This window comes from Myotis yumanensis, unplaced genomic scaffold (genome assembly GCF_028538775.1).
Source record: "Myotis yumanensis isolate MYYU_CA2020_CCGP unplaced genomic scaffold, mMyoYum1.0.hap1 SCAF_2, whole genome shotgun sequence".
NCBI lineage: Eukaryota > Metazoa > Chordata > Mammalia > Chiroptera > Vespertilionidae > Myotis > Myotis yumanensis.
Genome location: NW_027223753.1, coordinates 183,081,771 through 183,109,195, shown reverse-complemented (window position 1 = coordinate 183,109,195; position 27,425 = coordinate 183,081,771). Strand labels below are relative to the sequence as shown.

The 27,425-nt window shown below is 36.1% G+C and overlaps 1 protein-coding gene across 6 annotated transcripts in view; it reads left to right on the top strand.

Moving 5' to 3' along the window:
• NLGN1 (neuroligin 1) overlaps nt 1-26,675 on the top strand; it is an 835,296-nt gene extending 808,621 nt beyond the window's left edge. For all 6 annotated transcript variants that reach the window (XM_070406782.1, XM_070406785.1, XM_070406783.1 and 3 more), the window contains 3 exons: nt 14,827-15,039; nt 18,398-19,187; nt 19,977-26,675. In XM_070406782.1, coding sequence (XP_070262883.1) covers nt 14,827-15,039; nt 18,398-19,187; nt 19,977-20,799 — 1,826 coding nt within the window. In that variant the 3' untranslated portion in view covers nt 20,800-26,675. The remainder of the gene's footprint in view (nt 1-14,826; nt 15,040-18,397; nt 19,188-19,976) is intronic.
• The last annotated feature ends 750 nt before the right edge of the window (nt 26,676-27,425 follow it).

Sequence of the window (27,425 nt, the reverse complement as noted above, 5' to 3'; positions counted from 1 at the left end):
CTTAATTTTTTGGTAAGAATTCTTTACCTGTAAGGCATCAGAGTTCTCAAATGTTAGTGTACATCCAAATCACCTGGGGACTTGCAAAAAGTACAGCTTCCACCCCCCAGTCTAGGCTCTTCCCCCAGATATTCTGACTCAGGAGGTAGAATCCAAAAATTCTTTCACACATTTTCTTCATGGTGAGATTGCAGGAAGGTCAAGGAATACATTCAAGGAAACATTCGAATGAAACCTAACTTTCTGAAGAACAAGGAACAAGTCTTATTAAACTTTCTATATTGAGTAACTAGCAGAATTCCGGGCAAAGAGTAGGTGTCCAACAAATGCTGATTCAATGAACTTATTATCATTAAAAGATTTATACAGTGGGGCCTTGACTTATGAGTTCAATTCGTTCCGAGACCGAGCTTGTTAAGGAGCTCGTTAACTCAAATTACTCTATTAACTCAATGCAAAAAATCCGCCGAGAGACAGCTGGTATCTCAAAAAACTCGTTAGTCGGGATACTTGTAAGTCAAGGCCCCACTGTATTTGTAATATTAAGTGATCTTCCTGATTATCTGATTTTCTAAGAGAAAGAAGGGAGATTTCTAACAGAAGGAAGAAAGGCTGTATACATGTTCTTCACTAGCTACTAATTGCTGTAAAGTGCATTGTAAGTTAGCAAATTAAAATAAAAAAAAATCATGCCTTCCTTTCAGTATAGCTCCACTCCAATCTTCAATGTGAAAAAAAAATATTGAATTCCGCACGTATATGCCTTTTGCTCAGTGGCATAATAACAAGGTGTTCTTTTCATTCTGGAAAAGAAAAGACGAACTCTTTACATTAAGTACTAGAAAATAAAGCTGTCACTTCAACCCATGGCAGCTGTCTCTTGCCCCACCTCTGCCAAATATCACCCTTCCTCTGGGGTCTGATCCCACCACTGGATCTGGGGGAGTATGCCTTACTGCACGGCTTGTAACATCGGTCTCTGTGCCTTCCAGTCTCCGATTCTCTCTCATTTCCCCTCATGTATATTAATACAGAGATTTGTTTCACTTTTTTCTTGAATAGCTAATCACTTGGCAGCCAACATCCTACCGTGGCATTTGCAGGTCCAATCAGCTGAAAAGGACAGTGACTTCAAGCTGGAAAATAGAATGCTTAGTGAAAACTGCACCCGGACAGGACCTCAGACTTGTCACCCAGACACGAGAGATTTATTTTCAATTATAATTCCAAGCTTAATGTGAGGGCACCCTGGGGGGAGGGGGAGAGATTCAGATCACTGCTTCTTCTAAATTGACCTTGTACGTGTTTCAATATTTCCTTGCTATTGAACAGCATTCTATGACCCTCTGAGCTGAAGATCCATATTAGGTGCTGCAGGAATTGCTAGGCTAGGAAAACTTTTGAACAATTCCTCTAACTGAAGGCCCAGTTACATGAAATAATTTCCTCCTTGGTGAGCCTTCACTGGTTAACAAACACAGCAATAGACTGGGGGCTTCAGGCAATACTTCTTATGGATTGCAGGGGCCAAGCATGCCACGTTACATAGGCTTAAGTAGAACACAAAAGCAAAAAACAAAAATTCGAATTTTCATTATTAGATGGATTTATTGTTCACATCTAATTAAGACCTATCATATATCCCTTTTGCATTAGTAAATAAGATGACCCGAGGCTAACTTCTGGTGCTGCTATGTTGGTAGCTGGTATTAGTGGCTTGCCTCAGGATATTCCGGCTCCCTGTTCTAATGCCTTTCTGTACACCAGCAGCTGCTCCATAATGCATACCATATGGCCCTAATCTAGGGTTCACAAGCTTGTCTCTTAAGAACCACTAATTGAAACTTCCCAGGAAAATTTGGGTTCTTTAAAAAGATATTTCAAATTTAAAATTTTGAGAGCCTGAGAAATTAGGATTATCAGTCCAGTTTTATTTGAGATCAGATTATTGGGAAAAAGCTTAGTGTAATTTAGATTTCACTACTTCTAATCTGAGACTTTTCTCAATCTACATATGTTTCTAGACCATTTGTTGTAGAATACTTACATCACTCTTGTTTATACCTTTGTATTTAATTATTATGCCCATAATTGTGAATAATTACATTAGACAAAAACAAACATATTATTTTTAGTAGGTCCATCTTCTGGGTCATTTCTTCTGTGTAATTGTGTCTACATAATGTCATAAAATGTGCCAGATTTTTCTGGTATTTGTAAACATAGAATAGTCCAACTATATCTGTATTTAGGCTGTGCATAAAAAGAAATCAGTAACTATATTATATATCAGTAACTAATTATCAGTAACTAATATCAGTAACTAATTAAACATTAAGCAAAGACCAAGACCCAATACTAATTGTATATATAATTCTTAAATTACAGAAAAGGTTCTAATATATTGAGAATTGTGTATATTAATGTTCCCTTATTCCCAGGGTATTTTGAGAATTAAGTGAAAGCCCTGTTCGTTTAGTTACATGTATCATCAGGCAAGAGAGCATAGGGATAGAAACCCTACTAGGAAGTTTATTCATTTGTTATATATTTATTAAATATTACATGGAATATTATTCAATGGTAATTAAGTGTGGAGAACACAAAGATGTTCTCTATGTAGGAAGATAGACCAATACTCAAGTGACAATTCAATGTGGCAGCAGCTCAGATGGAGGTAACCTAAGGATTGGGCGCTGAATTACCTTGTGTACATCTTTCCTGTCTGTTACAGTTTCTAAGTGGATTTGAAGTGTTAGAGGAAAAATCCTTTCCCCTGCCCTCATCATTGACTTTATTTTATTCTAGTGGTATCATATAGGCTACTCACATTGGCATGTTCTCTCTGGATTTCAAAAACTTCAAGTCATTAAAAGTATTTTTAGCTAGGCTGAGTTATAGTTTTGTTATTCTTGTAGGTATTTGTGTGTATGTGTGTTTGTGTGTGTATAGTGGTGTGTAGGTACTTGTACATGTGGTGTTTGTGTGATTATTTAGCGTTGTTCCAGATGAGTGTTTTTACCTCATTGCATGCTACTTTTTCACAAATGAGATATCCTTATATTCCAAAATTCAGAAGTAAGCTTCTTTTCTGCTTTCTGTAATTATTAATTTTTGGTAATTTTTGTAATTACTTCTTATCAGCTTAATTAATTTATTTTTATTAAATCAATTTGTAAATTTAATTAAACATCAAATTGCTTTATACATGAAAAACAATCCAAAAATTTTAACTGGTCAAATATTTTAACCAGAGCAAAGACCAAGACCCAATACGAATTAGTGGTTTCTTGCAAAAATGATATTTTTTTATTTTACCAAAGAGAAGTAAGGATGTGTTGAAAGATGATAAGAACATGTCAAAATGACATAAAAGGAAGCTTGGAGAGAATCCCACTGGCCAAATAAGGGACAATTTCAGTATCATATTAAAGGATAGTAAAAGATTATAACCCCTAGAATAAATAAGAACTCATGCATTCATAACAATATAAATGAATGAATGAATAAATGAATGAATGAATAATGAATGCAAACTGGGGGTAATGGAAATCTTTTACTGCCAATTGCAACTAATAATAAAATAAATGATAAAATTAATATTTGCTTCACATAGGAAGCATGAACAAATGCTTAAATTAGTGGAAGAAAGTGTGATGAGAAGCAGGACATTTACAGAGTATAAACATAATCTGTCTCTATTTATTAGATATAAAGGAAACATAGTAACTTAATATTGGAGAAACCTGGAAATTAACATTTTAACTAAATGGGATAAATCAACATGCGGTGCCTCCTATTATATTGCATTGAGTTGAACACAACATTATTTCTATGACTTTTCTGCCCAAAACTCATAACCTGAGGAAATAATTATGAGAAATATTAAACAAACCCTAATTACGGGACATTCTAAATAATAACTGACCTATATTCCTCAAAAAAATGGAAAGATCAAGAAAAACAAAGAAAGATCATCAAACTGTTCACTATTTAGGAGATTAAATAGAAAAGTAAATTTAACATGTAATTCCAAAATTGATAGGGAAGTGAGAGAAAGAGAAGGAGAGAGAGAGAGAGAGAGAGAGAGAGAGGAAAGAAGGAAGAAAGGATGAAATAAAGGAGGGAGGGAAGGAGAGAGGGAGAGAGGAAGGGATTGGGCCTAAACTGGCAGTCGGACATCCCCTGAGGGGTCCCAGATTGCAAGAGGGTGCAGGCTGGGCTGAGGGACACCCCCACACACATGAATTTCGTGCACCAGGCTTCTAGTCTTTTAATAATGACAACTTGGTAGGGTACATACTACTATTAGTCTTGTTTATTAGGAATCTGAAACTCAGAGGTGCTAATTAACTGGTTCACACATGGTAACTTGCTTATACACCCAAGCTGTCCTACTAAGTTTGGTGCTCTTTTCACAACACAAATGAGAGAATCTCAAATGCCTCTCAAACTTTATGTTCTTTGGCCAATAATCTGGGATTGCTTGCTGGTCTGTAATCCTCTTCTTCAGGTAAGCCCTACCCATAACTGTCCTATTTTACTACCTTTAAAGCTACTGCCACACACTCTACATCTAAGAACTTTTCTCTACATATTGGCTGCAGAAAGGATTGTCTTCTAAATTCCCATTGCTGCCACCTAAGAAATACTATACATACACAGACCTCTTTCATTTGGAAAGTTTACTTGTTGGCCCCTATGTGCTAATAGAATTATAATGCATTGATTTCTTCCTTCATTCAGCAAACATGTATAGAATGGCCATTGTGGGGCAGGCACACAGTTCAAAGAAAATAAAGAATATGAACAAGTTATAAATACAATTAATAAATTACAAAGTGCACACCCATTCACATTACAATGGAATCACACAAGCCAGACCAAAATATGCATTAGATAAAATTTACAGAATTTTTATTGCTCCTGAAGCTATCTTACCTAATAATAGACAAACATATAAATTAACTGTCCCTCTGCTACGCTCACCAGCCAATCAGGAGAGTATGCAAATTAACCCAACAAAGATGGCAGCTAATTTGCATACGTAGGGGCGAAGCGGGAGCGAAGACTGAAGGCTCCGTCCAGAGCAAAGGCCTGGGCCCCGGGTGCCGGAGGAAAACCGGTGCCAGCAGCCAGCGGAAGGGAAGGCCTATTGCACGAATCTCTTCATGCAACAGGCCTCTAGTCCTATATAATAAAAAGCTAATATGCAAATTGACCCTCAACCAGGAATTTGACAGGGAGTTCAACCAGGGGGCAAGGCTGGCCGGCCAACCACCCCTGGCCCCTGCCCCCACCTGTCCAGATCGGTTCTTATTGGGGCAGGTTGGCTGGACCTCAGCCATGCACGAATTTGTGCACTGGACCTCTAGTATAGAATAGTTCTGAAATATATAGTTTCTGAAGGCTTTTCTTAAATGGAGCCATTGTGGCTCCCTCAATGTCATGTGTTGAAGCAAAGTATGCATTTAAATCATCAGACACATTCCTGCATAATCAGAACAATTAGAAATGAACAATGTGATTTCTTTGAATAGTCTTTTTAGAAGGGAGACTTCTCCTTTATCCCTTCTTTGTGAAAGCAGTTATTCATAAAGCACAGGAATTTTGTCAGGTTTGATATCAGTTTTGTTTTCCAAATTGAAATAGACAAGAAGTACACAATAGCCTACTTCAGGGAATGTTAGATAAGCTATTTTTGGTTTTTGGACATGCAGACCAAAAAGTGTGACCATTAACAGCCTTAGGTTGGGCAGTAGAATAAAAGGGATGATTGGAAGGCTGTGTCTGGGGTTCCTTTTTCCCCAGTATCTTGGACCATTCTTGAAATGTAGATAGTGTACATAATGCAGAGCTAAGCAAATTGGGTCGTTTTCTCTCCATGACTATCTATATTCAGAAGAAATTGGTTAAAATTAATATTTTAGTTCCATTTGGAAGAAGTTGTAAATGTTAAAATTGAATATGACACAGAAGAATCAACCTCAGTTGTTTACATCGGAAATGGTGAAAATGTTGGGAATTTGGGGCTGAATGATAGGGAAACACCACAGGTATTTTCTTTCCAGGCATCTTTCTTATATGCCTTCGTGTCCAGCTGTCAGGAGCCAGAAGCCTTGGCCAGTAGCTCATTTTGATCTTCCCAAAGATGAGCCATTAAAAAGCAAATGACCTCCAAATAAATAAATAAATAAATAATTGTACCAAAATATAAAATTTTTAAAATATATGGAAATTATGATATTAGATAACCTCAATTTAGAGAAAGTTTCTGCCAGACGATACATATAAAGAAGTAGACACTAGCTTTCAAGAGGACATAACAGCAAGGAAACTAACTAGCAGTGATAGATAATTAAACAGTATTGTGTGTGTTCTTTTTCCTTATGTAGAATCCAAATTCTCAATTTGGGGAACCTTAAAACATTATATTTTAAACAATCTTGACTTAAAGGGAAAACAAAGGGGGAAAGTATCCAATTATATCTTACATGAGGATTTTACTTTGATGCAGCAATGTCTCCCCATTAGAACAGAATATTTTTCTAAAGCAAGTCTGGTGACAGACTAGAAGGTAGTACTTGTTTGCTGGAAGATTGTAAGTTGAGTGACTAGTAGAAGGATTTCATGACTCTAAAAGAGAAGGACCTAGAATAAGTCAGTGACATGAGTGGAAAGCAAGAGACAGAGATAGAAGATAAGGAAAAATGGATTGGCCGTAGCAACTAAGAAGACAGAGTTAGCACATGGGATTTCCAGTTGCATTTTCAGTTGGGAGGAATTTAAGTATTAATCACACAGTTTTAAATCCTTTTATGTTTAAGACGCAAAATTCTTCATGAGTTATTTTCTAATCTACAGTCCCAAGTTCCCAGAAGGATGCCTCATTACCATTTATTTAAAATGTCATGTCTATAAGGCTGGCTCTTTAATGCTCAGTATGGTCTCTATGTTAAACTATTTATCAATTTGACTACACTTATCTGTATTCATATGATGGCATTGATGAACATAGAAGACTTTTTCCTACTTCTTTATGTATAGAATGAACTACATGGAGTGGAATACATACATATATATATATATATATATATATATATATATATATTTTACCTATATGTATATATGTGTATAGATAGATGTATACACACATATACATATGTATATATATATTATATACATATATATATATTTATATATAGCTCATGTGTCCCAAAAATATATGCACACTTTGAATAATTATTAATTATAACAGGTTAAACCTGAAAAGAAAGGAATATCAATTGAGCTATCAGAAAAAAAAGTGTATATACATTTTAGGGACCCCCTGTATATTCTGTTTAAAACTTCCAGAAGTTAAACACCACAAACATAGTTATTCATATTTCCCCTTCCCACCAAAAAGAAAGCACAACTTCAGTATAGAATCACTGATGTCTTAAATTTCTGACATTCTAGATGTCACTTCAAATGTAAACAGTCTTTATTGTTTCTGCTCTCAGTTTCTTCATTGAATACATTCGGATCATTTTTCTATGGAGAAGCACTCTGCTTTCTTTTTGTTTTACATTCAAAGACATTGCCTATAAGTTTGTGTGTAGGAGACTTAAATATAAATTGGATCAACCAATAAACTGCAGGGCTGCTGCCAGATAACTTAACTCCCCTCTCAGAGCTCCAAATAACTTAGCTCCCCTCCCACTTGAAATTTATTCTCTCAAGTCTTCCTATCAGAGAGCTATTGAGTTCTGTAGACATCAGTAGTCCAAGCCAGTACTTTGATCACAATATTTATGTCTTTATTTTCCCCTTACTCAATTTATTTGATTTTTCCATGCTAATGTTTTTTTCTAACACCTGGAAGTAATCTTAGTTTCTAGATCTAGTAAATATCAAATGGAGGCCAAACCTGCTCTGTAAATTTAATTAGGTCAGTAGAACTAGTAGTTTCATGCAGAACAATAATTGAAGATGTTTTTTATAGAATGACTTTTTAAGTGAAAAGAATGCTATTAAAGAAATTCTGGTTGAACACATAGTTGAATGACAACTGTAGTGGATACAACGAGCTGGTAAAATAATTCTTGGCATAATAGTAATTATGAATTTTTAAAGTTTGTTTTACTTTCTAATGTAATATTTGTCAAGGTTTTATATTTGAGTCAAGTAAATTAGTTGATTTTTTTCTGAAAAATTCTGCTACTTTCCCCCCACATACACATATATATACCCCAAAAAAGGAGAAGAGCTTATTGTTTATTTTATAATCATTATTGTTCTATCTTAAAAAAAATAATGTGCTGGTATGTTAGGATATCAACTAGTCACACACTCTAGGAGCTTCCAATTGAAGGTCAGGAAAGGCCAGATAATGTGAATGACGATCTGTTAAGAATAATTTCAGTGACACTAAGGAAACAACCTTTTCCAAAGCAACACTTTCAGATCTTTTGCAAAGTTGAGTTTTGCTATGGCTAGACTATAGTTGAGCAGTGCAGTATAAAGTTCCAACTAGAGTGATCTGAAATGATTCTGCTGTTAAGGAAACAAAAGCTAACAATTTTCAAACAGAACTTTAAATGAATAAAGTATTTCATTGGATGACAAGGTATAAAGAATGCTGCCAATGCATATCGCTTAGGTAATTAGCAAACTGTCTCTTCTGAGGCAGTGATTTGTTTAACTTTTCTCATTTTGTGTTCTTAGCTGAGCTACAGTTTTATTTAATTATAGCATCAGAAATCAAAGAATTCATGCAATCATGTAGCATCCATTTATCAGGTCTAAAGCGATATAATTTGGTTGGTTGGCTGGCCTTAGTAAAGGCAGCAACTAGTTTTTTCTAATATAAAATTCTTAGTGGCTCTATACATTCACTCTATTTTAGTTGAAAAGAGATAGATGATAGATAGATAAACCAGCATACCCATGATATAGAAACCAAGAATGAGGGCAATTCAATTCAGTACCAATGGGTAAAATTAGAGCTTGACAGAGTAGCTTGCACATTCGAAGTTTAGGACACCATCTTTTACCCATGATTTGCTTTGCTTTCCATGCAATACTTAAGCGTACAATTTTTGAATTCAGTCCATTTTGTTTAATTTTTTTGAAGATGCTACAAGATTTCTTTAAATTATATATAAAGTAGAAGTTACTCTTCAGAGAACTGACATGTTTTTTATAGAATTCTTATATTTGACCAATCTGCCAGAGTGGTTAAAATTGGTGCGACTTATAAAAGGGATACTATTCAGTTAATGTAGGGACAAATAATCTTATCACAATGGTTCTCTACATGTTCCATATTGAATGACAATTATTTTATTAATAAGTCAATTTTGTATGAATGTAGATGTATTTGAATGAAACTGGAGTTATTCAATATTTTTTAAGAGGAATTAAATACATATCCAGGGTTCTGTTCTGAGTGACATAAGCTGTATTCAAAAATCAAATTTCTATCTGAATATACCATATTTGGGAACATAGAATTATAGTTTATTACTACCTAGAGTGTGCTTTCCTTTCATTCATTCTCTCTCTAACACACACACACACACACACACACACACACACTCACTCACGCCTCCTTTATCCTTCAAGAGACTTACTATCTAATGCACAATAATATTTTCATAATGTTGTTTTCAGAATTTGTTCTATCAGTCGTGTCATAAGTTCCTTCAGGAGCTTAAGCTAACAGGTTTTACACCAAAATTCACTTAATAGAGTTAAAAGAGTTCCCTGTCATGTTTTTGTATTGTATTTTAATATGCTCATTTATATGATCATTGAGTATTTGAAAGTGCTTTTATATAAAAAGATCCCATGAAAATTTCCTTACATTGTTATGCAGATTCAATAAAAAGTAATGAGTGTGACCAGAAAGCTATCTTTACTTGGAACCTATTTTTTTAAAAGTCAATCTCCATCTCAAGGATGATTGAATATTTCAGCATTATATACACACACACATACATACATACATTCACATGTATATGTGCACAATAGAGTAGAGATTATAGTGGGGGGGTTTTCCTTAGAATTTTAATTCTTGTAAGGAAAGAAGAACTAATCATCTGCATTTCTTCATATTTGTCAAAATCTGTTGCTTGCTATAATGATCCTAAAGAACTTCTTGTCCATAGATTCATTGTGGGTATTGATGGATTTTACTCATTTAATAGGTATTGTTATAACAGCCTAGTTTTCACAAATGTAATTGTGAAGTACATTTTTACAATTTGGATTAAATAATTTTTACCATTAAATTGACCCATTATGTTGAGTTTCTATGATGGCTCTGCAATAAAGGAACAAATTCAATTTTTAAAAATTAATTCTATAAATTTGTTGAGTTTGGAAATTAATTAATTGAATATAATTAACCAATTTGCATGTAATATATCTCAAAATATGTTCTACATAATATACAAATAGTCTATAAAATGGAATATTTTATGAAATACTTTTTATATTTTCTACCAAATTTATTCCAAATGCAGAAGTATATTAGAGTAGATGTTCATTTTAAAAGTTATAACAAATATAGTATAAAAACTATTGTCAGGAAAATGAATGAATATGCTTAAAGTGTTATAAAAGTAATATTTTTTATTCTTTTCTCTATAACTTTAATATATGGTAAGTCCTCACTTAATATAATCAATAGGCTCTGTGACTTTAAGGGAAATGACCTATAACAAAGCCAATTTTACAACAGGCTAATTGATATAAACAAGAGTTAAGTTCCTATTATGGCATGTCACTATTATCGTGACACAGCATGAAAAAATATTATTCTAGGACCTACTACTACATAAGAATGTCATTCAGCTGTTACTGCCACCATATTTCCTCTATCTCTTTTTGTTTATTTTTAAAAATTTTATTTATTTATTTATTTATTTATTTATTGGGGTGACATCCTATCTAATAAAAGAGAAACATGTTAATTAGCCAGACCTCCACTACCCTTCCCATTGGCTAATCAGGGCGATATGCAAATTAACTGCCAGCCAAGATGGCGACCGGCAGCCAGGCAGCTTGAAGCAAACATGAGGCTTGCTTGCTTCAATGACGGAGGAAGCTAACGTTCTCCGCCTGCCACTGCCGGCCTCTGAGCTTGCAGTTTGAAACACTGTTACAAATATAGAAGCTAAACAAAACCCCTGAAACCTGCTTTCAGCCAGCCGGGATCTCAGAGCTGGAGTTGAAACAGTGTTTCGATTATAGAACCCAAACAAACCAGATACCTGCTTTCAGCAGCAGAGGCCTCAGAGCTGGAGCCAAGCCTCAGAGCTAAAGCTGGCCCTGAATTTAAAAAAAAGAAAAAAAGGAGCGGTTGGGAGCTTGTCACCCGCCAACCTGAAAACAGCCCTCAGCCCCTCACCCAGACTGGCCAGGCACCACAGTGGGGACCCCCACCCTGAAGGGGGTATGACCAGCTGCAAACAGCCATCAGCCCCTCACCCAGGCTGGCCAGGCACCCAAGCGGGACCCCCACTCTGATCCAGGACACCCTTCAGGGCAAACCAGCCGGCCCCCACCTGTGTACCAGGCCTCTATCCTATATAGTAAAAGGGTAATATGCCTCCTGGCACTGGGATCAGTGTGACAGGGGGCAGTGACCAAACCCCCTGATCGCCCTGCGGCTCTGTGTGTGACAGGAGGCGGGGCCACAACCTCCCTATCCGCCCTGCTCTGTTCGTAACAGGGGAAGGTGCCCCAACCCCCTGATCAGCCCTGCTCTGTGCCTGATAGGGGGGAGCTCCCCAACCCCCTGATCACCCTGTGGCTCTGTGTGTGACAGGGTGCAGTGCCCTAACCCCCTGATCGGCACTGCTCTGTGTGTGACAGGGTGCGGCGCCCCAACCCCGCCCCCCTCATGGGCCCTGCTCTGTATGTGATGGGGTAGAGCCATAACCTCCCCATTGGCCCTGCCCTGAGTGTGACAGGGTGCGGCGCCCCAACCCCCTGATCCGCCCTGCTCTGTGTGTGACAGGGGGTGGTGCCCCAACTACCCTATCGGCCCTACTCCGTGAGTGACAGGGGAGAGCTCTCCAACCCCCTGATCGACCCTGCTTTGTGCGTGACAGGGTACGGAGCTCCATCCCCCCTGATGGGCCCTGCTCTGTGAGTGACAGGGGGCAGTACTCCAACCCCCTGATTGGCCCTGCTCTGTGCATGACAGGGGGTGGCGCCGCAACCTCCCCATCAACCCTGCCTTGAGTGTGACGGGGTCGGTGCCCCAACCCCCCAATCAGCCCTACCTTAAGCGTGACAGGGTGGCATCGCAACCTTCCAATCTTCCCTGTTCTGTGCATGACAGGGGGCAGCACCGCAACTCCCCAATCAGCCCTGCTCTGAGCCTGACCAGGGGCTGCACCTAGGGATTGGGCCTGCCCTCTGCCACCTGGGAGCAGGCCTAAGCCAGCAGTTCGTTATCTCCCGAGGGATCCCAGACTGCGAGAGGGCACAGGCCCGGCTGAGGGACCCCCCTCCCCGCGAGTGCACAAATTTTTGTGCACCGGGCCTCTAGTCCTATATGATAAAATGCTAAAATGCAAATTGACCGAACAGCAGAACAACCAGTCACTATGACGCACACTGACCACCAGTGGGTGGACGCTCGATGCAGAAGCTGACCCCTGGTGTTCAGTGCGCTCCCACAGGGGGAGTGCCACTCAGCCAGAAGCCCTGATCTGGGCTCATGACTGGTCAGCGCAGTGGCAGTGGTGGGAGCCTCACCCGCATCCAGGGCAGCGCTAAGGGTGTCTGACTGCCAGCGGGGTGTGGGCCTAAGCCATCAGTCAGACATCCCCCGAGGGATCCCAGACTTCGAGAGGGTGCAGGCCAAGCTGAGGGACTCCCTCCCCCCCACCCCCCGAGTGCACAAATTTCGTGCACCAGGCCTCTAGTTGGTTAATAAAATTATATAGATTTCAGGTGTATAATTCTATAGTACATCATCTGCACATTGTATTGTGTGTTCCACCACTCCAGATCAATTCTTCTTCCATCACCATTTATCCCCCATTTACCTTCTTCTGGCTTCCCCTACCTCCTTTTCCCTCTGGTAATAACCATACAGTTGTCTGTGTCTATAAATATATTGTGTGTGTTTTTAATCCCTTCACCTTCCTCACCCAGCCTCCCCCCACTTCCCCCTCCTCTCTGATAGCTGTTAGTCTGTTCTCTATCTATAAGTCTATTTCTATTTTGTTTATTAGTTTATTTTGTACATTAAATTCTACATATGAGTGGTACTTGTGTTTCTCAGATTGGCTTATTTCAGTTAGCATAATGCTCTCCAGCTCCATCCATGTTGTCCCAAAAGGATAAGATTTCCTTCTTTTTTTACAGCCGAGATGTATCATTGGCAAATATGTTCTCCCATTCAGTGGGTTGTTTTTTCATTTGGTTGATATTTTTCTTTGCTGTGCAAAAACTTTTTAGTTAAATGTTAGTCTTGAAACCATAAAAATCTTAGAGGAAAACAGAGGCAGTAAAATCTTGGACATTTCTTTTTTTTTTTTTTTTTTTTTTAAATATATTTTATTGATTTTTTACAGAGAGGAAGGGAGAGAGATAGAGAGTTAGAAACATCGATGAGAGAGAAACATCGATCAGCTGCCTCCTGCACATCTCCTACTGGGGATGTGCCTGCAACCCAGGTACACGCCCCTGACCGGAATCGAACCTGGGACCCTTCAGTCCGCAGGCCGACACTCTATCTACTGAGCCAAACCGGTTTCGGCAATTTCTTATAGCAATATTTTTCTGATGTTGGGCAAAGGAAACAAAAGAAAGACAAAACAAATGGGACCTATCTCCTTTTTTTCAATTGCCTTTTCTACCCTGTCAATTCAGACCCTTACAACCTCTCCCCTAGGCCATTCTTTTTACTGTGCAATATACTAGTACATTTCTCCTCATTATCAGATTCACTATAAAGCAAAGCTTTAAACATTCCAGAAATATGAATCAGAACTTTTCAAAAATCTTCAATTATTCTACACTTTTTTTACTTTACTTTTATTGTTGACACTATTATAGATGCCCCCATTTTTCCTCCTTTTCCCACTTCCACCCAGCCTTTGCCCCCCTTCCCTCTGGCCATCACCACTGTTGTCTGTGTCTATAGGTTATGCATATATGTTCTTTAATCCCTTCTCCTTCTTTCTACATTGTTTTCTAATTGTGCAAATATCCTCAGTTTAGCATTTAAGGTATTCCAAAAGGTGGTCTCAAATTACCTCTAACAGTGATTATTTCTTAACCATGGGCCATTATTGATGAAAATGTGCATACACATATATGCAAAGAGTTGCATATGATTTTATGCACAAGTTTTAGAAAAATACACGTTCTCCACCCTCACATCCTGCACTCTGCTGCACATACTTTAAATTCCAACCATGTTAGACCATGAGCAACCTGAGGACTGACACAGTGTTTTATGCGAAAGCACATTCTCATGTGCCCCATGATACTGTCCCAAATATCCCCACCAAGTAACTTGGCCTCTAGAATCTCTCCCTGAGGTCTCTCAGAATGTTTTCATTCCCTTTATCTGCCCCTTGTTGCCTATTACCTGGATAACTTGGGGAAGATAAATGTCAATTTTCAAATTTTAGTCTCTACTATTCTTCCTAAAGTAATTTTTTTTATTCTGGTGGGAAATATTTTTTTTTTACTAAAAAACATGTACTCATCTTGATGAACACAGGCTTCAGTTATATTTAAATTTCATTCTGATTTGATTTATGTCAAATCAAAAGGGTGTTTCTAAGGTGTCTTTTTATTTTTATTTTCCAGGTTTCTTGAGCACAGGAGATCAGGCTGCAAAAGGAAACTATGGACTCCTTGATCTCATACAGGCTTTAAGATGGACTAGTGAAAACATTGGATTCTTTGGTGGTGACCCCTTAAGAATCACTGTTTTTGGATCTGGCGCTGGGGGTTCGTGTGTCAATCTGCTGACTTTATCCCATTATTCTGAAGGTAACCGTTGGAGCAATTCAACCAAAGGTATTATGCAGGTTGCAAATTTTGACAATTTTGGTGTCTGCATGCCACCACCATCAGTAGTATGTGATGCTCTGTATATATTTCTCTATTCAAACTGAGTGTCAGGTTGAACTCAATAACTGTTTAGAATTTTGTTTCTTCAGCTTTTATGCATGCTCAGATTGTTGTCAAACTTTCTGTCTCCTGTGGGGCTTGGTAAGGAAGCCCTTTCAAGCACACTTCAGAATAGTTCACATCACAGTTACTTTTCCTTTCTCCAAAGGGTGATTTTTAGGGAATTTCAAGGATGTTCACAGTTCTATTATCTCTGTTTATTCAGTAATCAAAATAAAAGACAAGGTGTGTTTTTATTTAAGGATTGTGGATAATCTACTTTTGAGACAATAGACATTTAAAACCCTTTGCTAGTAAGAAAGAAGGAGTTATAAGCTAGTTTGTCTAAAAATTAGATTTTCACTTGTTGCCTGAGTGGAGAATAGATGTTTGATTATTTTGCATGCATGATCCAAAATTGTCAAAGCATCAAGGTCACTAGTAGAGCTTTCAATTTAAAAAAAAATAGGTCTGAATTTGTACTTTTTTTCTATTTTCAACTCCAAAACTATTTTTCCCTCCAAGAGCTTGGCAAAGCAGCAAGGAGCACTGAGGCTGCTTAAACCCACGAAACATTTTTTCTTGTCTCCTTTTTCTGGCCTTGATACCCTTTTTAAGTGCCAGCCCAAAGCTCCTTATGTTGTGTGTTTTTTTATTGACTCCCATCTCACCGTGAGTTTAGTCATCCATTCAACTTACATCATTAACTTGTATCCTCAAGAACAGAAAGTGTTTTATTGGAGAAGTTTGCAAAAACAAATAGTTTCTTTCCATTTCACACACATAAGAGATGGAAAGATAGAAAATAGACATCAACATAGGCCATCTTATATTTTGTACTTCTCGTCATTTTATATATATATAAAATATACATTGTCAAGTGTTCATAAAACATCTTAATTTGTAAGTCTGAGTTTTATGATATAAGCACCAAATATAGGATATTTGTTTTTGGTATCAAAGATACATTTATGTGAAATTTTGAAAAATCAGCAAGTAATTAAATGAGTATATGTATTTGTAGAATCATAAATTACTTATTATTATTATTATTATTATTATTTTAACATATATTATTATGGACCTAACTTATAGACATCATTTCTGTAATATCTCATATGTAGTAGTAGAGTTCTGACTAGAGATGACAAAATGGCACATATGAGAACATTGCCAATTGTATAGAGATTTGGTCGGTAATGAAATGGCTTATTATGAAATAACAGAGTTTTTTTTGTTTTTTTTTAAAGAACAGATTATATAGTTCTAGCTAGGGACTATAGTAAGCCAATATTTTATCTAGGTTGACATGGGTTAATTCTGTTTAGATTTTAGGGTCATTTGATTGCAAATGTTCTTTCCTCCCAGGTTTTCTAAAACTTTTTGTAAATGTAAAGCAAACATGGGCACCCAAACCAGTTCCAGCCAGTATAAAACTAGCATTTCATATAAAAAGATGAATCAGTTAGCTCATTGGCTAGCATCGCTAATTATCAACTGATGATGTGGTAAACAGTGGCAAATGGCAAACAGTCAACAATACAGCATTCCATCAGCCTCTTCAAGGAAATCTGTTCATACCTGGCCACACAAGTGGACTTATGTTTGATATAGTCCTAAGCCTATCTCCACAAAGCTGCCTGATTGGGAGATGTCTGGACATCATCGGGCTAATTCTGTCTCCAGTACAGACAGACTTTAAAGTCTATAAACTCCCCAGAGTTGTAGCAATGCTTAGGCCTATATCAACCAGGAGTCAACCACAGCTTATGTACACACAACAAGCACTCTCACTAATGATAAACTATATGGTTTTCCCAATACCATCCAGGTGGCATCTTTCAGATTATATTTAATGATAGGCATTTTCTGCAAAATCATTTTTGGTATATAAAGTTAATGTCATTAAGCCCCTTAAAGGGGAAAAATATTATAGAAATCACAAGGTTTATATTAGTTGTCAAGTTTTTAATTAGTAAAATATTTCTCTGAGCTAATGTTGACACATAACCTATATAATTTTTTGAAATTATCTGTATTTATATCATTTACTCTGGCATACTTTGCTCTAGCAAACTAAAAATATATTCTTAAAGATGTCAGAAACCAAAACAAATTTAAATTAGTATTGTTTTTAGAATTATCTAAGAACATATTATAGACTGCATTTTGAATACGTATATGCATTTGGAGAAAAATCTAAAATTCTGTTTCTAATTCAGAAACTGTTTTAGCACCTTTGTGAAAACTGTTCTTATCTCGTTAACACATATGAATAACTGAGCATGTGTTTAAATAACCAGTTGACAAAGCTGCATTTGGAAAATGGTAACAAATGTACTTTTTAAAAAGAAAATAGATAAATTTAACACAAGGATTTTATTTGAAAATATCTTAATGGGTAGATAAAGTGCATTTGCAAATTTGAGTGGCATGCAGTTCTAATCACACTGTATATGGGACTGTGATTTCTAATTTTTAAATGCAATTAAGTGAAAAGCAGCGGGCCATGTACTTTGCATTTTTTATGATAAAACATAGCAGTGCACATTCAAAACTGAAAGAAGTTAAATCACACCCCACAAAATCCTCTGCTGATGTTTTTTTCTTTAACCTAGTGAAAATGTTATGTTTGAAAGATGAATATTCAGCATACTATGTCTGACACAAAAAGCTGGGAAGAGGATGTCTGCAGTGATATTCTGTTTTGTGTGCCTCAGGGCTATCCCCAGGGTATTAGCAAATCCCCAGCCCCAAGGTGAGCTCTGAACAATTCTTTTTCAAATAAAATCTGATTAAAACAAGCATTGGAGCCATTTTGAAGGAAGATATATGCAGCCAAACTGGAGGAAATATCCTCAAAAGACAACAGAGAGTCTGATGAAGAGATAATAGGGAGAGAGTTGGTTCCATCTGGTTGGCTTTGATAATAACATAGGTGTTTTCATAATGAGCACAGACAAATGTGGGCCTTTTTACCACTAGTAGTTACATGTTCTCCTCCTCTCCTCTTTGAGACAGACACAATTTAAACTTCTTGATCCCTAAAGTGATTGTAACTCAAAGCAGAAGACGTAGTCCTCCTCTCTAATTCATTATACCCTGGGGATGCCCTTATGTGCCTTCTCTTAAGCAAAAATGTCTTTATCTTTCGTTCTTGAGTTGTATCTGGGTTTTTAGATACATGTCTGAAATATCTAATGTTCTTGTTTTACCACAGCATTATTCAAAGGTCATCTAAAATTCTTTGTTGTTTTTCCCATAGGACTTTTTCAACGAGCAATAGCTCAAAGTGGAACAGCCCTTTCCAGCTGGGCTGTTAGTTTCCAACCTGCAAAATATGCTAGAATGTTGGCCACAAAAGTTGGCTGCAATGTTTCAGATACAGTAGAATTGGTGGAATGCCTACAGAAGAAGCCTTACAAAGAACTTGTTGACCAAGATATTCAACCAGCACGATACCACATAGCCTTTGGACCTGTGATTGATGGTGATGTAATACCAGATGACCCTCAGATATTGATGGAGCAAGGAGAATTTCTCAACTATGATATCATGTTAGGAGTTAATCAAGGAGAGGGATTAAAATTTGTTGAAAATATAGTAGATAGTGATGATGGTATATCAGCTAGTGATTTTGACTTTGCTGTTTCCAATTTTGTTGATAATTTATATGGATATCCGGAAGGCAAAGATGTTTTGAGAGAAACCATTAAATTCATGTATACTGACTGGGCTGACCGTCATAACCCCGAAACCAGAAGGAAGACATTATTGGCCTTGTTTACGGACCATCAGTGGGTGGCACCAGCTGTTGCTACAGCAGATCTTCACTCAAACTTTGGTTCGCCTACATATTTCTATGCCTTTTACCATCATTGCCAAACAGATCAGGTTCCTGCGTGGGCTGATGCAGCTCATGGAGATGAGGTTCCCTATGTACTAGGAATCCCCATGATTGGACCTACAGAGTTATTTCCTTGCAATTTCTCCAAAAATGACGTGATGCTGAGTGCAGTTGTAATGACATACTGGACAAATTTTGCTAAAACTGGGTACGTACCTAAGGAATAAAGTTTTCTATAATGTAATAAAAATATTCCTTTAAGCATTTAAAAATAATATAGATTTTGTGCCAAAATGATTTAATAGATTAATAACAGCAGGATATTCTTCCTTTTTTTTTTCTTCAAAATTCTATACTGTGGTGCTTCAAAAATTAGTGCTTTCTTAGTTCTTACCTTTTTGAAGTTTATTAAATAAGCTTACATATATATTGCACTACTCAATAGTTAAATTTATTTTGATGTTTTACTTGAGTAAGACATTATTATTACTCAATAGTGACAAATATTATTTTATAGTGCTTCCAATTTGCAATACTATATGATTTTGATTCTGCCAACTACATTGTTAGGTCGGCATGACAAGTAAGATTAATCCCATTTTACAGAGAAGGGCGATGAGGCTATCAGAGCCTCTTCGAGATATTAATTATGTCTACTATGTAGCAGCACTAGGACTCAAATCCTCACCTGCTGATTCCAAATCTTATCTTTTCCACTACTCCATGCTGTCTCTGTTAGTTTGCCTATGAGACAATGAATAAGTACATACATTTAAAAAATCTTTGGGTAGATAGTAGCCCATTTGTAAAAGAATGTGAGGCTTACTCAAATTACATTATCATCCATCAAGCAATCTGCCTGCAATGGGATTTATACTTCTAAACACTCAAAAGACTAGCTGAATTACCTCTTCAATTTGATGTCAATCTAGTACTATTTCTATTAAGAAAATGAATAAAATGATTTTGTTCTCATAATTGCTTTATTCTTTCTTAGTGATCCAAATCAACCAGTTCCTCAAGACACAAAATTCATCCATACCAAACCCAACCGCTTTGAAGAAGTAGCATGGACCAGATATTCCCAGAAAGATCAACTTTATCTCCATATTGGATTAAAACCAAGAGTTAAAGAACATTATAGAGCCAATAAGGTGAACCTCTGGTTGGAGCTGGTACCTCATCTGCATAATCTCAATGACATTTCTCAGTATACCTCTACAACAACTAAAGTGCCATCCACGGACATCACCTTCAGACCTACGAGAAAGAATTCTGTACCTGTCACGTCAGCCTTTCCCACTGCCAAGCAGGATGATCCCAAACAACAACCAAGTCCATTTTCAGTGGACCAGAGGGACTACTCAACAGAGCTGAGCGTGACGATAGCAGTTGGAGCATCACTGCTGTTTCTGAACATCTTGGCATTTGCAGCCCTGTACTACAAAAAGGATAAGAGGAGACATGATGTTCATAGGAGATGCAGCCCTCAGCGTACTACCACCAACGATCTGACCCACGCACAAGAAGAGGAGATCATGTCCCTCCAAATGAAGCACACTGATTTGGATCATGAATGTGAGTCCATCCATCCACATGAGGTGGTTCTTCGGACCGCCTGCCCCCCAGATTACACATTAGCTATGAGGAGGTCACCTGATGATGTGCCCTTAATGACACCCAACACGATTACAATGATTCCCAACACTATACCAGGGATTCAACCCTTACACACATTCAATACATTTACCGGAGGACAGAACAATACGCTGCCCCATCCCCATCCGCACCCCCATTCACATTCAACAACCAGGGTATAGCCAGATAACAGAAACAAACTCTATTTTTTTGACGGATTGCAGTAAAAGATTACTGAAGATTCCTTGGCTTTCAACCTACAAAACTCTTACTATTTAAATAAGGAGGAATATTATGTGAATATACATATCAAGGACTTTGGGGGTTTTGAAAAAAATGAATTGTATATATATACATATATATACACAAATCAACTCTAAAAATGAATTTCAATTGCTTGAAGCAATTGTTCTGAATGATACCTTTTCATTCACATTCAAGAATTAAGTTTTTGAAGATTTATGTTACATAATGGAATTAGGCATGTGGAACACCAAACAGGAAAGAACTATGTCTGAAATAGAAAACAAATAAAAATAAAAAACAACCATGAATATGCACAAGGGACACACCAATGGAATGTCAGATAATTTTCACCAGTTTTTATTTGGAGCCGTTTTATTGTGTAGACCATATTTACATATTTGGATAAGTACACAAAACACCAATGCTGTTAATGGCCTTAGCGGAGGCTCATGCTGAAATTTGCCAGTAAAACAGAGAAGTTTAAAGACTGGCAGGTACATTATCACATAAGTGCTGTCAGTATAAAGTTGTGGGGATACAGGAAACTGGATATTTTTAGCACGATGTGCATGATAATCTATATGCTTGGTGGCTATGCTGCTGATTAAGCCGTAATTAAAATTCTTCTCATCCCATTGGAGTCTTTAATAGGAGCTTCCTCCATCAATTGGCAGAACCGAAAGAAGATTTTAAGGGGCAAAAGTAATTACAATTAAATAATTCACAGTAGTTTTGATAATAGAAGGTATTAGTTCTTAAAGGTATTTGAAGAAACTATAGGTATAGTGATGAATACTCGCTGATATGAATCCCAGAACAAACAACTTCCTGTGTTCTTAATGTTCTTTTCATTCCCATCTAAATTATTTATAAAAATGTAATCCTAATTGGACATGTGTTATAGAATCCATAATTTGCTGTGTTTTTTGTTACTCTGTATTTGGTTTCCTCTGGTAAGGTGAAGTGTGTCCAAAGAGTTACTTGCAACAGTCTTTTATGAAATGAGGATTCCCCAAATTACCACTCTGGTTATAGCTCTCAGTTAATTGATTTACTCATGTTGCATGACAAAATGTTTACTAATAATAATTCAATATAAAATTATGTCCCTCTTCACACCACTTATCTTTCTCACTGAGGTCCTGTCACTGGAATTTACTCGTGCAATCTCAGTAGAGTACAATGTAGATGCAGAACCTAAGAGAGACAACAGCTGGGGGATTTTAGTCTTACACGTATGTGTGATTTTCAATGAATATTCTAAGACCACAGGGAACTCTTCATCCCCTGTTGTTTACCGGTAACAGTATATCACAGACCTATCCAAATGTTTGTATATGTAATCAGATGTACATTTATATTAAAAAAATGAGATGGACTTAAAGAGCACATCCTGATAAATACTTTCTCTCTTACCTGTACTATATTTCTATTAGACTAAAGTTATGTGATTTTTTTTTACATTTTTTCAGATGACTAGCAATTTTGATAGTTTGTAAGATAATGCAAAGAACTTTCTCTGACAAACTAACTGCAGTAACAGAAACCTTTCTTTTCAGTTACTCTTTTTCAAGAATGAAAGCTTATTATACAAAAAAAAATTGTATACTACTTGATGGAAAAAAAAAACTTTGTACATCTTGGCCATGTCATTGGTCATTGCGTGAAATAAAGATAAACTGGATAATGACTATTAGTCCAATGATAAGAGACATGATCTTTGCTCATTAAAGAGCTAAAATGTTTATTGCTGTTTTGTCTTTTTTTAAAAAAAAATAGAAAAGAAACATGACTGTCTCAGAGTCATTTTTCTAGACCAATCGAATTTTTGAAGACATTTAGGTAACTTCTTGAGAAAACACCCCATGGATTTCCAGGCAAGTCTCATCTAAAATGAAACTGATGAAACTTTAACATTATGAATTTATAAGCCCAGGAACATATCAGCTTTGTATTTTTAAATACCTCTTATGGGAAATAAAATGTGCCAATTGTTTTCAATTAAAATCCCAGGTTCCAATTCTGATCATTGAGGAAAAGGTCTCTTGGAAATAAATGGGTGACATTTCATGGAATAAGAATAGCTAGATTCATTTTTAAGGGTGATTGAACTATCATAACGTAATGGATAGAAAGTTATCCTTCTAAGAGAATTTAAAAGTGCTGAGCAAGATATTAAGCGGACACTAATAGATAAAATCTGCTATTTCAAGGAATTTCTTTGCTTATAACGCCTTCTAATTGTTAACTGTCAGTAAATTTTAAATATTGATCCATAACTTGAAATAAAAATCTATGTTAGAAACAAAAATTCTTCAAAATCCAGAATGATCTACATGCAGTTTTTGCCTCGGGTGGTTATACGTTTAGATTGTGAGTTGCCAATGTAAACCAGTAAAAACAATTATTTAGCATTTCCAATATTGTTTAATCAGAAAACTATCTTTTACTATATTGATTAAACAAAAGATAAAAACAGAAATAGAAATGATAGCAAAATAAGGTAAGAATGGAATCTTTCAGATGCATTATTTCACCTGGCAAAACAAAACATTCTATTTTAATGATGGCCATATTTATGTCCATCTGCCTATCTGTTGCTCTAAATTTATCTGTCAATCAATCTACCTATCTGTACCATAACTGACATCTATTTTGTATTAATTTGGGAAAATGGCTAAGGAAACAAAGCATAGCCCTATTCCTTTTTCTAAATTAATGTAGTAACAACTTTGTGAAAGGTAAAGCAGTTCCAGGGTGTATAACTGTTCCCAAGTCGGATAAAGTCCTTGTGAAGGAGTGTTGGCTCCTAGTCTTATAGTTACAGCAGCTAGTTTTCTGAGTGCAAAATAATGTCCCAGAATAAACAGAACATTGAGCACTGTTTTTAAAGCTGAAACATAATTTTTAAATGCAAGAAGTATTTTGGATATTGTTATTAATTTTTAGCCAATATGTATAAAATGTGTTCATTTAGATGATAGTCTTCTTTAGGAAAAAATGTAAGTCACAAAATTAAAAGAACATATTTGGCATTACTTATTAATTTAGCTTTCCCTGCTGCAGATTAAATTTCAAAGTCAAGGCTGCTAATATTTATACAAACATTATCAACAGATTAATGCTGTTTCAGAGTATGAGAGTGGAAATAAAAGGGACACATTTCATAGTTTAAATTTCTATTTAATATATTGACTAAACAAGATCTAGTTGAGTACTACAAATGTATCAGGAGGTTCATCATTAACTTCATGGAAATTATAAAGTCATTTGCTAAAGCCTTAAATGTATCTAATTTTAATTTGGAGAGATCATGCTAGCAGCTCAACACAAAAATATCTGAGTAATGTATGGAGTATTTCATTCATGTCAAATTTAAACGTTGGTTATAATGATGCTATAAATTAGATTTTTTTTTATCTGTACAGCATGAAAACAGCAACAATTAAAAAATATGTAATATTAAACAGGAAACCAGAATGGTACTGATTTTATTTTTTTTTAAAAATGCCAAAACTCATTCGCTGTATCTGTAACAAATCCTTCCTTCTCAGGTATTTCACCTGTTGACATTCTTTTACTGACACACATATTAATATAGTAAAAGGATACAAAGAATGTGGTTAAATGTGTCCCAGCTTTAAAGACACTACTACACAGAAATCACTGGGATTCTTTTGTTTGGCAAGTTTCATAGAAATATTTCACAGGACAAAATGATGAATGGGATTTTCAGGAAGCTGTCAAACATCATGGCAGTTCTTTGCTGTTTGTTTTCTTCTGTTTGATTGGTTCAAAAGACTGGCCTTTTCCTTCAAGTCTAGTAATTAGTTGTTATATACTATCACTTTTTAATGTGAGTGAAAATTAGGTAATTTGGGTATACTTGTGAAAACATGCTCCCAAATAAACCCAATTAATGGGCACTTCCCCGCTGAGATTTTGTTATTATTCATTTAATTATCTTGTCAAGCTTTACTGTTAACAACAATTGTTTTGGCTCTTTAGTCACTAAAGTAAAGGAATTCCTCCAACAGCCTTATACCTCTCCTGCACTTGATACAACAACATACACTGCAATTTTCCATCAGAAGTTCCTCAAGAAATTTCCTACTCACGTGAAATATTTGGTAGACAACTTGATTCTTTTTCATAAGCATTCTGATTTGATTTGAGCACTTTTCTGTATTTGTTTTCAGGCCAGAAATCAATTCCATTTGATAAGGGTTGTGGATTATACAAATTGAAATAACCATGTGCAGGGCATAAGTGCCTTTTTTCCTGGTATTTAATTTATAAACCTTACTGTCTTCCTTTTTTTTTTTAATTTACAGAGCTTGATACAACAGGATGACTATGTTATAAGTTTTCAAAAAGAAAATTTTATTTAGGAGGGTCTTTTCTTGAATTTAATTATATTTTTGTATGATATCAAATGTTGCCAAATGACCTCTGGAAAAGAGCAAAGTGAATTTTTGGAAAGCAAGTTATTTGCGCACCTGATTTAATGATTCCTAAGTGTGGAAACTTAAATCTCTAACAAACTTTAACATTCTCCCAAGTACTTGCTAAGTTTCATTTAAAAGAAGGTTAAAGTTGTTAGGGACAAACATAAATTAGATAGATACATAATTTTTTGTCTAGCCAATTATAATGTATTCCATACTAAATGCTTACAGGATATTTATGGACCTTTCAAATTCATATATTTACAAATGACTTTGTATACCTCCTTCTTTTTTTTTGACTTTGTATACCTTCTTACATATGTACTAATGCCGTAGAATTTAGTCCTCTATGGAAAGTCAAACCAAAATGCAAGTAGTTTTGTGTGTAAATGAATGATAATTAAAGCTTTAAAGAAAATTGTCAAGTCACAGGAACAAAAAATCAGCAGATAAAGTTAAAGCAAAGGGACTATTTTTGAATGCCGTGTCCAGGGTGATACCTATTTTGGATGGTGTATTTAAAAAGATTTAGTATTTTTAATTTGTCCTCTGCACTCATATCATTTAGCAAATTAATGGGACATATGTCATGTTTTTTGTAAAAGAGGCCATTGGGTTGTCATGATTCCATTTGTGTTTGGACATCCATGGCTTTTACTGAAAACACGTTTATTACCATAAATAAATATTACTGTGTTTTCCAAGTTGTGCTGACTATTTTTAAACTCAGAAATAATTTCTTCTCTGTTTGACACACAGAAAAACATTTCCAAGATAAATGTTCTCTTGCAACTTCTTTGAATTGCCCACACATGTGCTGACAGTTCTGATTTGATGGGAACAATATTTTATGGTCGGTTCACCTCTTGGTGAATGCAGGGAGAGAAGTTGAAGAATAAAGTTTGGGATCTGTGATACAATTGTTACACAGCTTGTCAGAAAAGCAAGAGGAAAATATAAGGTGAAAAAGAAAAAAGTAGGATTAAGGAAATGAGAGGGAAAAAAAAGAAAAAAATCTCCGTTTTAATTTAATGACTTTCTACTTTCAAATAGAAAGTAGATGTGTAATAGATATGTATGACAGGATATTTAAAAAGAGAACAAAGATATTTAAATAAACCCCTTTAATCTATTGTCCTTAAAAAACAAAATTAATAACATTTAGAAAGAAACAAGAAATTTAATCCATGATCCAAGTCTTGGTTAAACTGTGTCACTGGAAACAAACAAAAGAACAAAAATCTAGAGTGATATATTTCTAGCCTTCTACTATCTACTTAATACTGATCTTGGTAGAGAAGACTAAATGAAGTATTGGCATCTCTTATCTGAATATAGCCCAAGATAAGAATATAGCAAACAAATAGGACATGAGAGAATTTTCCTATACATGGCCTAACGATCAATATTTCCAAATCACTAAGTAAAATAATTGGCATTGCTTTGCAGGTCTCTGTGGCTGCATATGGCCATCAATATCAAATAAATAATTCAAAAACACATTCCAAGAATGTCTTTTCCCATAAAAGGGTTTTGAAGTTTTGTAGAATTTGATGATTACATTTTATATGATTTCATTTTCATTACATTTTTATATTTCCTCACAGATTACAGAATGTTATCCCTGAGTTCAAAAAAGAAAAAGAAAAAGAAATCCCAATCTAGTCTGTAAATGTTCAGATGAAAGCAGCATTTCCAATGGAGTGCTATAATTTGATGCACTTCTTACTGCCCGTCATGGAGAGTTGACTTTGAATATCCCCTTAAAAGCTTTCTATCTGTTTCTTGAAAATATTCAATTTCACTCTCAGAGATGACTTCTTCCGCACTAGAGGAAATATTCCTATCAATTATTGCAGCTTCAATTTTCATGCCCTCTCCCATTATTATTTACTAGAGGCTCAGTGCACAAAATTTGTGCACTGGTAGGGTCCCTAGAGGCTGCTGAATGCCGGCCGGGTACTCCCTCCCTTCCCCCAGCTGGCCCTGCCCCCTGGTCGAACTCCTGGACAACTCCTGGTTGAGGGGACAATATACATACTATGCTTTTATTATATAGGACGCTTTCTTCTCCAATGGTGTGGAAAATGTGGGGAAAGGCTTAAGATGATGTA